This window comes from Bufo bufo, chromosome 3, assembly GCF_905171765.1.
Source record: "Bufo bufo chromosome 3, aBufBuf1.1, whole genome shotgun sequence".
Lineage (NCBI taxonomy): Eukaryota > Metazoa > Chordata > Amphibia > Anura > Bufonidae > Bufo > Bufo bufo.
The window spans coordinates 665,585,137-665,598,306 of NC_053391.1; the positions used below are offsets into that span (position 1 = coordinate 665,585,137).

The window sequence follows — 13,170 nt, forward strand, 5'->3', positions numbered from 1 at the left end:
ACCAGATGTTTTAATCACATGAATGATATAAATCCTGTTTTACACATCAGCAAGTGTGGCTAATATCATCCTTAACCCACATAAACTTCTCATATGAATATTTGTCATTACAGCCCGACCTGACCATGTGCACCGGGAAATGTGCAAAGTGTATCGGCAAACTCCTGTTCCCGTTAGGAATCTGCGCAATTGTTGCAAATCTTCTCCTGTACTTCCCAAATGGCAATATCCCAGAGATGGAACAGATCACAGATTTTGTCTGGTTTTTCCATGGCATCGTTGGGGCTGGATTATTTGTGAGTCTATATGATTTATTCATGAGTTGAACGAAATATAAGAAGAGTACTGCACTATAGTGTCCATAAAACAGTGCTCACGTAATACAGTGTCCATATATCGGAGCCCACATTATCATTTCAGTGTCCTCTTACTGTATGATCTAATCATACTGTGCTGCATAGCCATTGCAAAACTATTCTATAATGGCGTCAGTAGAGTCCTATGGACCCCAGAGTAAACTTTGTACCAGGCTATCACCCCTTCCCAGCCCATTGTATCCAAAAATTTCAGACTGTGAATTGTGCTCAGATTCACTGCAGATTTACCACTATACAATGAAAATGAGGAGGGTCATTTTTATCAAAGACCAGTCTTTGATTTTCTCTGAGACACCAGAGGATGTGCTTAATTTGCACCTAAATGCAAAAAAATGTATGTGCACGGGTGTTTAAAAAGTTGCAAAAATGTGTTGTGCAACTTTTTAGGCCAAAAACAGGCGCAATCGTAAATGACCCCCACTATCTGCGTCTTTTCCACAACTTAATGAGCATACTTCAGATTTGAAAACCTGCAATATGCTCAAATGGGGAATTTTCTGGAGATTTAAAAAACTCCATTCACTTGTATTACACATGGCCATGGCCCTGCAGCCTATCCATGATGCCTGAATATGGGCTATGAATTTATCCTCTTCTCCCTTCACCTTTCTTAATCCAAGTAACTTGTATACGTACATTCATGCCCCTCTCCTCCAGTAAATATCAGCGATCTTATACTAACCAAACACATAAATAATACCGTCATATACAGTTTATATTAAAATAATATTTGTATTACCCTTCACATTCCACACATGTATACACATTACACACACATATACACAGTACAAACTCGCATATATACATTACACTTATATATACACATTACACACACTGACATATATACATTACACACATATATGTATACACATTGCTCACATTTACACGACATGCGGGGGCACAATCAGCATTGTTAATGTAAAGGGGGCACAATGGGCATTTCTACTATAGGGGACAGAATGGGCATTTCTACTCTGGAGGGGGCACAATGGGCATTTCTACTATGGAGGGGACATAATGGGCATTTCTACTCTGGAGGGGGCACAATGGGCATTTCTACTCCCTAAGGGGGCACAATGGGCATTTCTACTCTGGAGGGGGCACAATGGGCATTTTTACTCTGGAGGGGGCACAATGGGCATTTTTACTCTGGAGGGGCACAATGGGCATTTTTACTCTGGAGGGGCACAATGGGCATTTTTACTCTGGAGGGGGCACAATAGGCATTTCTGCTATGGAGGGGGCACAGTGCACAGAGGGCATTACTCATTACTACAATGAAGGGGGCACAGAGGGCATTATTACTGTGAAGGGGCACAACGGGGAATTACTAGCACAGAGGGCATTACTACTATTAAGAGGGCACAATGGGGATTTCTACTATGGAGGGGACACAGAGGGCATTATTACTGTAAAGGGGGCACAATGGGCATTATTACTGTGAAGGGGGCACAATGGGCATTACTACTATTAAGGGGGCACAATGGGTATTATTACTATTAAGGGGGCACAATGGACATTATTACTGTGAAGGGAGACAATGGGCATTACTACTATTAAGAGGCATTATTACTATGAAGGGGGGACAATGGGGATTATTACTGTGAAGGGGCACAGATAAAGCATTACTACTGTGAAAGGGGCACAGAAAGGGCATAACTACTGTGAGGGGCACAATAAGAGAATAACTACTGTGAAGGGGGCACAATGAAGGGATAAGTACTTTAAGAGGGCACAATGTGGGCATAACTACTGTTAGGGGGCACACATCTGTACAAAACTACTGTGAAGGTTGTACAATGAGGGCAATACTACTGTGAGGGGATACAATTTTTTTTAAAGTATTGGGGAGGGGGGGGGGGGGGGTTGCCAGAGAAAGGACCCACCCCAGGTGTCAAACAACTTAGGCACGCCACTGTACTGAAGTTTTTGTCCGGCCATCTCTCGCCATGTTTGTCATGCTGCAGCCGGACCTCTGGACCGCCCCAATTATAGTGAATGGGACCGGAGTGGACTTCCGGCAGCACGGTGGGCTAGCGTTAGCACGGATCCAGCACATTACTCAAATGGACACATTACATACGCACATTTACACATTACACACGTACAAACATAACACACACACAAGCTACAAACACTTTATACATAATGCATTATACATGACGTGTGCCATAGATAACACACAATCTGTAAGCACATTATACACGCATACTGTATACATTAACACACATGTACACAAGTATATACATTGAAGGCAAACACATATTAAGGGCTCATGCACGCGACCATATGTATTTTGCGGTCCGCAAAAAATATGGATGACATCTGTGTGCACTCCGTATTTTGCGGAACGAAACAGCTGGCCCCTAATAGAACAGTACTATCCCTGTCCGTAATGCGGACAATAATAGGACATGTTCTATTTTTTGGGGGAACGGAAATATGGACATGCGGAAACGGAATGCACACAGAGTAACTTCCATTTTATTTGCAGACCCATTAAAGTGAATGTTTCCAAATACGGTCCGCAAAAAACCCAGAACGGAAACGGAAAGAAAATACGTTTGTGTGCATGAGCCCTTACACACATCACACACGCACTTACCTTTTCTGCTGGAGTCTGTACATGCGGGCAGCCAGAATAATTACGGTAGTGCCTATTACCCCCCAGTCCCATCCCAGGACAGCAGTGGAGAGGAGCCTTTAGTAAACGGGTAGTGGGGGGAGATTAAAATGGAGGTTCACAGTCTATGTATCATATATCACAGAAGCCAACAAGATGCTTGGTAATAGACAATTGCAGGTGAGGAACACAAAAATGATAGAGTTGGCTCTACTGGAAGCTTGATGGAGGGGGTTTGTCGATTTTTACGCCTTTTGGAGGAGGGCCAGCAGAGGGTCACGATGGGCCATTATCAGTGACTGCAGCCTGCAGCAGGTGCGGACCCATTCATTTCAATGGGGCCACAAAAGATGCGAATAGCACACCGCGTGCTGTCCGCATCCGTAGTTCCGTTCCGCGGCCCCGGAAAAAAAAGATAGAACATGTCCTATTCTTGTCTGTAATCGATAGTGCCGAACATGTGTGGTCCGCAAATTGCAGAATACACACGGGCCGGCATCCATGTTTTGGGGATCGGCAATTTGCCGATCCACTAAACACTACGGTTGTCTGAATGGTCTCTTATACTTAGGGCTCATGCAGACGAACGTATGGGTCCCATTCCGTGCATTGGGGCCGCAATTTGCGGTCCTCAATGCACGGAGAATGTTCGCGAGGCCTCCGGGACGGATCCAGACCCATTCAACTTAAATTGGTCCGATTACCTCCATTCCGCAAAAAGATAGGACATGTTCTATCTTTTTGTGGAACGGAAGTACAGAACGGAACCCCACAGAAGCACTCCGTAGTGCTTCCGTGGGGTTCCGTTCCGTGATTCCGTGATGCGAAATGCACGCAGAACGGTGTCCGTTTATTGCGGATTCGCATATGCCGTCTGCAATACGGAAACGGAACCCATACGTTCGTGTGCATGACACTAATTAAAATCAGACTATGGGGTAGACAGACTGGTCAGGGGTACAAGACCAACTGGAGTCAGCCACACCTGCAGCTCAGTACAACTGCAAAAAAATGGGCTCAGTCAGCACATCCCTATGCGCAGGTGCACGCTGCTATGGCTAGAAACACAAAGAAAAAAACACAATGCAACAGCACTCTGCAAACATAAATAACGTACCGCCATAGTGCTAATGCACCCCTGACCAGCCTGTCTGCCCCATAGGCTGATTTTAATTAGTGTAGTATAAAGCTGTAGCCTTCTCTCCCTCACTCAAAGGAAGCTGTCTGGCACCAGGAGAGGTATAGAGTGGGCTCAGCATGCATGTTGGTACCTGCATTCCCTGGATTTTATGAAGGCCATTATGATGCCAAAAATGGTAAAAGGCAGAGTGGACCCAGCATGCATGTGGAACCTGCACTCCCTGAATTTTATGGTGGTCATTATGGCACATAACAGGTAGTGTTTAGTGTTAGGTTACTGTCTTATAGAGATCGCCTTGACACCGGCAGACGGGCTCAAATAATTTTATACAAAATGTATTTGCCAAGAATCTAAAATTTACAAAATAAGCGTAGCATTAGCACCAGAATATTTTCTATAACTATGGCATTATTGTACGTAATTTGTGTTTGCAGAGTGCTGTTGCATTGTGTTTTTTTCTTTGGGTATCCACTGGCACCCACAGCAGCCTATAATTCCTACAGTAACCACAGCTGGCTATCACCAACTGAACAGCAAACTCATAGTATGCACAGTGCTGTTCTGGGCATGCAAGTGAGGCAATAGTGCTGCTGGCTTGTTACATGCCATGATGCAGTGCAGGGCCCTTTACACCACCAGGTCCAGGTGCACTACTACAACCGAGAGCGTTGGGCCCCTGATTCTGTAGCATGCCACTATAATACCTCCATACAGTGTTCACATTGTTTATAAAATATGTTCCATCTCACAGTATTTGCAGCAGTTTTGCTGAAACAGAGACACGGGACCTCACTCGTTGGCGATAACTAATTGGCCTAATTGGCAGGTTGGCCGCGTCCCAAATGCCCCAATACTGTGCAGGGACACACCTTTGTACACATTTGTAGCAAAAATAATAAAAAAAGATACTCCAGAATTGTTATTAGACATGTCAAGACTCTTTAATTCGTTCATTGGTCATCAAACTGATGAATGATCAATTCCTTGAAGATATCAGCCTGCATTCATACATCTCCTTTCTTCTACAGGCTTTCCTACCAGCATTTATGATGCTGGGTGCGGGTGGAGAAGGATGCTGTGCAAATAGATGTGGGGTAAGACATAATTGGGGGGGGGGGGGGTAAATACTGCTCTATGTCACATACCAAAAAGTCACAAATTTTTGTGCAAATCGAATTTTTTACAAAAAATTTGCAGCTTTTCGCCTTTTAGTGGGTCGATACAATATTTATACCAGAAAAATTGCATAAATTAAACTGGAAATCTGTGCCTCATCTTTGCTGGTATAGATTTCATTTTCTGGTGTATGAACCTCCTGAGATGCGTCAAAATGAGTAAAGGGTTATTTCCCATTAGGACATTGGATATGCCATAAATGTTCGATAGGTGCAGATCCCACCTCTGAGACCTGCTCATATCTGAAGAATGGGAGCCATATGCCATGCTTGTTTTCTCCTGAATTTATTCTTAGTCAATTTTTGGTGATAATACAGTCAAGAAATACCTAAAGCTTCCATAGAACGGACAGCTTCTTAGTGGAGGTTCAATACCAAATGTGAGATCATGTATATTTTATACCGGGGCTCGTTGTAGTTCTGGTACGCAAAAATTGATATATCAGCTGATTGGATGATGCCCCATTGTCTGAGGGTGAATGTAGATTTTCATGGGATCATATTATAGGTGAGTCAAGAAGAATTCTGAACATGTTCCTGTTGTATGATGTGTCTGTGCACCATTCATGACAACTAGATGATCGTCTTTGTGGGTCACCATTCACCAGATGTTCCTGACTATACTTCTGTCGGCACTGGGCGCCATTGGAGGAGCGTACTGCGTGGTCATCTCTGCAATGGGTTTGGTTCGTGGACCTCTGTGTGACACAGGAGATGGTGAATACATATACCCCTTCAGGAATGATACAGACGAGTAAGTGACTTAAAGTTATATATAATGTACATATGTTTCTACAAATCTTGGATATGGCCATTACGAAGGGTTGTCACCCAGCTATTCCTAAAATCATTCACACGCAGGGTTGAATTTATAGGAAGGACACATGGGGCATGTGTCTCCATCATGTTGGAGGCCTCTGGCTCAACCAAGGTTCTTCAAATCTAATGTTTAAGATTAGAAGCATATCAAAAGTGGTTGTCCAGTGAGTACTAGCAAGCTTTTGGTATTTTTCTCCACCATTGATCTTACAGTCTGCAGGCTAATTCTAGCTTGCGGCCTACCAGATGTGCTCCATTAACTTAGGCCTGACTGCAGTATCACACTGCTGATACTTGGGCCCACCAGAGGAAATTATTTGCGGGCCCAATCCCTATATCAAGTCTAATAGTTTTGAATTTAAGAAATAGACCCTAGAGAAAAGTCATTAGCTCCTAATGAGATTTTTCTCCTGGACTTTTGGGGTCCACTGTGGCTTCAGACACTAGGCCCACCGAAGGATCTTCTAGTACTCTGGTGGTCCAGTCCGACCCTGTCTATACTATTGGTATGGAAAGTATATACACTTCTCAGTAAAAAAAAAGATTATTTACAGTTTCCATTGACATCAATAGTAACTGTATAAATTTCTATGCACTCAGCTCCCCCTAGTGGTGGCCACAGGCAGACAGTTTTATAATTGACTCCGAGTGAAGCTGCAGACTTTGAGTTTCATAGAATAGATTTATCATTGTATTTATGCTACTTGTAAATAAAAATTAAGAAATATGGTCTTCAGAATGACCACCATATTTATGAAGCACCAGATAAAGTGGGTGAGGCGGTGGATGACTTTTTTTTAAATTATAATTTCAAATTATTTTTTTTTCTAAATTGTTCCATGTTGCCTTAGAACGTATGACACACATACTGAGAATCTTGGTGGGGAAGAAAGGCCCATACTAACTTTTGCTATGCTCCTTATGAGATCTGCGTATGGTCCTCTGGGTCAGGTAGGGTTTGTTGTCCCATTTTTTTACGAAGTGGCTCCAGACTTGATCATTCATTTCTGCCATACAGAAGTCTGGGAAAGCTGGGTGAGAATTCTGTAGCTATAGGTTGTCATCCAGCAAATATATCTACTGTGTGGTCATAGTATCACTGCACTAGAGGAGATGCAGACTATTGCAACTCAAAACTCCAACGTTTTTGTAACCCTCTCCTCCTGTGCAACCTCAACTCCTGTGGCTAGTCTAGATCGTTCTCTTAGACAAAGCCTGGCAGCTGCTCCATCGATTTCCTACATGTATATACTGTATACGATGTCATTGTATAATATACTGTTGAGGAGACCCTGACAAAAGCTGTTTATTCCTCCTCCTGGGTGGGCCCCTTCTGAGTTCGGGCCCCAAAAAAGCCACTTTCCCTGGTACCCCTATAGCTACGCCCCTGGTATATACATATTCAGCCCCGCATTCAAGCCTTAAAGGGACTCTGTCACCACTTTCTAACCCCCCCTTTTAAAAGTATTGTTATCTCCATGGCGCCCCTGTGATTACAAAGGTGTTGTTAGAAGATAAATTCGCCGTCTCCTTTTGATAAAAAGAGCTTTTATCTAACCTGTCAATCTTCTTGATAAGGTGCCCAGGGCGTTTCTGTTGGTCTCAAGCTGCCGCCCGCCGCCGCCGCCGTTGGTGCCCAGCTCCTCCCCTGATGCTTTCAGCGCCGCCTGAATGTAATGAAATACGCCTCCGGCTCTCGCTCAGTGCCCCCTCCTCCTTTTCAAAGATCCCGCGCGTGCGCACAGGCCTGTGCCTGATGCGCCCGTGCGGACATTTACAATCAGCCTCATTGAGCGAAGTGCGCATGCGCGCACTTCGCTCAACCTCCTCATCAGACGAGCACTGCAGCCGGCTGGCTGCAGTGCTCGTCTGATGAGGAGGTTGAGCGAAGTGCGCGCATGCGCACTTCGCTCAATGAGGCTGATTGTAAATGTCCGCACGGGCGCATCAGGCACAGGCCTGTGCGCACGCGCGGGATCTTTGAAAAGGAGGAGGGGGCACTGAGCGAGAGCCGGAGGCGTATTTCATTACATTCAGGCGGCGCTGAAAGCATCAGGGGAGGAGCTGGGCACCAACGGCGGCGGCGGCGGGCGGCAGCTTGAGACCAACAGAAACGCCCTGGGCACCTTATCAAGAAGATTGACAGCTTAGATAAAAGCTCTTTTTATCAAAAGGAGACGGCGAATTTATCTTCTAACAACACCTTTGTAATCACAGGGGCGCCATGGAGATAACAATACTTTTAAAAGGGGGGGTTAGAAAGTGGTGACAGAGTCCCTTTAAGTTGTGAGGTTGTGAAGAAGCATATTGCCTGCTGACTGCCACCAGATGGCGCTGCTTTACTACTCACTGATGTCATCCATGTCTGTAGTGATTTCACACTATGACCTAACTCTCGTCTATTGTATGTCATTTCTGTGACCGCAGGGACAATTATCTCTTCCACCATGACACGTGGAGCTTGTGTAAAAAACCCGAGAACGTGGTGCTGTGGAACGTTGTCCTTTTCTCCATCCTCTTAGGGATCGGCGCCATTGAAACCGTCCTGTGCCTCGTACAAGTCATCAATGGTGTCATCGGAGTGATCTGCGGCACATGCTTGAGGAAAAGAAAAATCAATGTAACTCGTTTGCATTAATACATTCATTCTGAACAATGCTCATACGGTATACTGATGTCACTCTATGAGATACCCACACATGTCCCAAAATTATATGTCCCCCGTGTATAACATACATGTCCAGAAATCACTACTCACCCTCACAAATACTTACACACCTGTACATTATACGACCAGACTACATGTGCAGTGAGACACAGGGGAGTGCGTTGAGGATGGGAGGAGTGGTAGTGGCTATGATAGTGGTAGTTGTACTACTCACAGTTCACGTTGGCAGTCCTCACTTTGGCGTTCCCCGGGCCGGACACAGTGAATAGAGGGCGCACCCTTTCTTCCCTCAGGGCACACCCTGGTGTTGAGGCTCCTGCCATGGTGGTAGCTGGGGTGGAGCGTGTTTCGTTGGGTGCAAGTCAGGAGTGCAGATGAAGTAGCCGGTGGAGTCAATAACCAGGCTGAGGATTGCGATAAGTATATCAAAGTGCAATCTTCTCTCAATATCATTGTAGAGGCAATAACAATGATGGTAGTTGTAGGCTGACTCCAAACTTCATGAATAACCACAGGCATGCTCTACTGTCCTTATTAAGTCCTTCTGCAATTCTCGGGCTGGGCGGTGCAGAAACTTTAGATGCAGATGGACAGTAGTCTCAAAGCGTGGTAGATGCTGGAGGCAATAATCCTTTCCACAGCAGCAAAGTCTTTCTGCCATAAACGGGCAAATACCTTGCTATCTGAAGCTGGAATGGTTCTGGACCTTCTAAGATGACTGGACTCTTTCTCTTAGGGGTCCTCTGGTAATAGAGTTTTTTTCCCTGAAGTCTCCAAGACAGAGGTTCTCTGAACTTGGGCCTAGCTTTCAGGAGGGTGCAGATGTACAGTAGGTCTTCTCCCTCGCTCTACTAAACCCACGCTCTGCCACTAACTAGCCAGGGGCAGCCCACTCCATCACCATGGTAACCTAAACAGTCTGCCAACCCTTTGGTTGCTTTATACATTGCTACTGAGTACAAAAACATAACAAATCACAACAATTAGCTTGTCAACATTAACTCTATGGCAATAACTAACCCTTTGCAGAAGACCTACCGGGGTACTGCGCATACATACCCACGTCATCACTATTCTCATACATAGCAGTGAATATCAATGTAAGTCAAGAGGAAAACAGCTGGCCATCTTGAAGAGACCTCAGGACTGCTACACACGTTGCATGGAAATGAACCCCAGGACGACTCCTGGGTGAACCTTTCAATCCAAGTTCCATTAAAGTGAGGCCTCATGTTCTGGTCCGCATCCGAGCCGCAGTTTTTACGGCTCGGGTGCGGACCCATTCACTTCAATAGAGCCGCAAAAGATGCGGACAGCACTCCGTGTGCTGTCCGCATCCGTTGCTCCCTTCCGTGGCCCTGCAAAAAAAATATAACATGTCCTATTCTTGTCCGTTTTACGGACAAGAATAAGCATTTCTATAATGGGCCGGCTTCCGTGTTTTTCGGATCCGCAATTTGCAGACCGCAAAAAACAGAACGGTCGCGTGCATGAGGCCTACGTGTGCAGCAACCAGGTGAAGTTGATTAAAAACAAAGAAACGTTTGTTAAAAGATATAAAAAACATGATGTGCATATCCAAATGTCATATCCGGCCTGAAGAAGCGCTATCTTTGCGCGAAACGGCCGTCGCCGCCGACGCACATTGTGGCCATCCCGCTCCCCTGCCTGCGCAGCATGCCGCTTGATTTGCAATAAAAGCAACCAGCAACGACCACCGGTGAGTGCCGCGTCTCTCTCTACCTATTCATTGCATATCCAAACTAATGCTCACGCATTCCGAACTCTGTGTTGCTTCCACTTGCAGAGCTACTTAGGGGACTGAGGGTGTCCGGTCTCACTATACACTACACTGCGCTACAATAGATGGTAATGATGTGATCCTGTCTACAATATGCCATCATGGCTGAGCAGCCTGACAGGAACACTCACCAATGTGTAGTATATGCAGGTACCAGAGCGTAGTGTGTAGTGAGGCCCTGGCCCCTCACCCTCCTAGGCAGCTCTCCAAGTGGACGCAACCAATCAGATTCCACCTTTCATTTTTCAGAGCTCCTTTGGAAAATAAAAGGATCAATCTGATTGGTTGCTATGGACAACTAAGTCAGTTTTCTCCTTTGCAGCAGTTTTGATCAATCTCCCCCATGTTTTTAATATCTTCTAAATAAAGTTTTTTCATTTTTAATCTACTTCAGGGGGTTGCTGCATACTTACTTTAGTGGATTTGGATTGCAAGTATCATGAACAGTGATGGCCAGTTCGCCCGCGAACACATGTGGGCTGCCATCTTTATTCACAAGTCCGGCGATGCACAGGTAAGTCCTTGCCTGTGTCGGGAGCCGGTCTGAAACAAATGCGGTCAGCGGGAGCAGGCAGTTCAGAGAACAGCCCGATGAAGGCCCCCCGGCGGCTGCTCTCAGAACTGCCTGCTCCCGCTGACCGCATTTGTTTCAGACCGGCTCCCGGCACAGGCAAGGAAAGCAGTGGTGCTCGAAGTAGCGCTGCAACCTTCTCTCAGCTTACCAAGCACCGTACATTGTATAGCGGCTGTGCTTGGTATCGCTCTCAGCTCCATTCACTTCAATGGGGCTGAGCTGCACTTAGTCATGTGACCGATGAACATGACATCACTCAGCCTAGGGAAAGCAGCTGATTGGCGGCGGTCCCGAGTGTCAGACCCCCCACTGATCAGATACTGATGACTAGAATTAAGCAAATTGGAGTCCACGAAATAAACTTTGATCCGAATTTCAGGAAAATTTGATTCACTGCGAAGCCAAATTTTGCCGTGCTTCGTGATAGCAAATTGATTTTCCCTGAATGGCGGTAAAAAAAAAAAAATTGTACTTACCTTCTCCATTTGAGCGCAAAGAGCCAGACGCCTCCATCTTGATTGAAGATCCCGCGCTAAACCCTGTGGGCGGGGACGTATGACGCCACCATGCCGGCCGATGTGATGATATCATCACGAGCCGCGCAAGATTTCCCGCTTGATCTTCAATCAAGATGGCGGCGATCCGATCTTCGAGATCAAACGGAGGAGGTAAGTATGATTTTTTTTTCTAATTTATTTTTTTAAACTGTATTAGTACTGTCAGATGACGCAATCAGCTTTGAACGCGATTTCTGAGGGGTACAATGATGGGGAATGGCGTGATCGCCGCTCCCTGTCATTGCACCCACTACTTACAAAGAAATGCGCTTCTTGATGAAATAATTCATCACCTAAGCGAATTTTTTTGTACAATTCGGCGAAGCAGCTGAATGGAATTTTTCAATACTTCGCTCATCTCCAGGGGATAGGCCATCAGTATAAAAATCTCGGAATTTTTTTTTTTAAACAACACCGTATATCCGTACACTTACTGGCCCCTTACTCTCAATACCTTCACTCATACAACAGGGGTAGGCAACCTACGGCACTCCAGCTGTTGTGAAACTACAACTCCCAGCATGCATACTGGCTCTGCTCTTCTAAGAACTCTCATAGAAATAAATAGAGCATGTTGGGAATTGTAGTTTCACAACAGCTGGAGTGCCGCAGGTTGCCCACCCCTGTCATACAACACATAACCCCATAAAACCGCTATACGTCGCACATAATTATACCGTCCTTACTCCATGTATCACACATAAAGCATGCCATCCCTTCTACCACACATCACCCCGCACCCCATATACCATATCACACGTGTCGACTGAATGTTTCTTATTGATATACTGTCTTCTCTTTTATTTCAGACTACTGAAGAGTGAACACGAAGACACCCTGCGGGCAGTAACCAGAACGGGCGAACCGCATACCCGGAAAACCTCCAGTCCATGATTTAAAAAAAAACAACTATAAATTATAGTGTTTGTACTGATGTAGCAGAGATGAATTGGTTAATGCAATGGAGCAGAGATTGTCACTTAGTACAACCCGCTGTGATATCATGATGCGCCATCTGCAGTTAACGTGGTACTGCAGGTAGGTACTGACTTATCATCAAGGGGTTGTCCTGTCTCGTGTAAATAAAGTTTCATTGTATTGTGTAATTTATAATAAAATTTAAAAAAACTCACTATTTTTTATACCTGATTGCTGTCAGTGAATGGAAACATACCCATTTGTTATAATACATCCGTTTAGGCAATCCTCTGTATTTTAGTATCAGTATGGGCTTATTCACACAACCGTGGTTTGGTTCCGCATCTGAGGCGCATTATTTGCGGTTCGGGTGCGGACCCATTCACTTCAATGGGGCCGCAAAAGATGCGGACAGCACTCCGTGTGCTGTCCGCATCCGTTGCTCCGTTCCGTGGGCCCCGCCAAAATTATAAGTCATGTCCTATTCTTCTCCGTTTTGCGGACAAGAATAGGCAGT

The 13,170-nt window shown here is 45.3% G+C and overlaps 1 protein-coding gene across 1 annotated transcript in view; it reads left to right on the forward strand.

Annotated features, from left to right (window-relative positions):
- The window catches only part of LOC120996434 (transmembrane 4 L6 family member 1-like), a 33,247-nt gene extending 20,398 nt beyond the window's left edge, over window positions 1-12,849 (forward strand). The window contains exons 2-6 of the mRNA XM_040426329.1: window positions 114-296; window positions 5,170-5,235; window positions 5,925-6,070; window positions 8,563-8,755; window positions 12,545-12,849. Of these exons, the coding sequence (XP_040282263.1) occupies window positions 126-296; window positions 5,170-5,235; window positions 5,925-6,070; window positions 8,563-8,755; window positions 12,545-12,559 (591 nt within the window). The 5' untranslated portion in view covers window positions 114-125 and the 3' untranslated portion in view covers window positions 12,560-12,849. The remainder of the gene's footprint in view (window positions 1-113; window positions 297-5,169; window positions 5,236-5,924; window positions 6,071-8,562; window positions 8,756-12,544) is intronic.
- The last annotated feature ends 321 nt before the right edge of the window (window positions 12,850-13,170 follow it).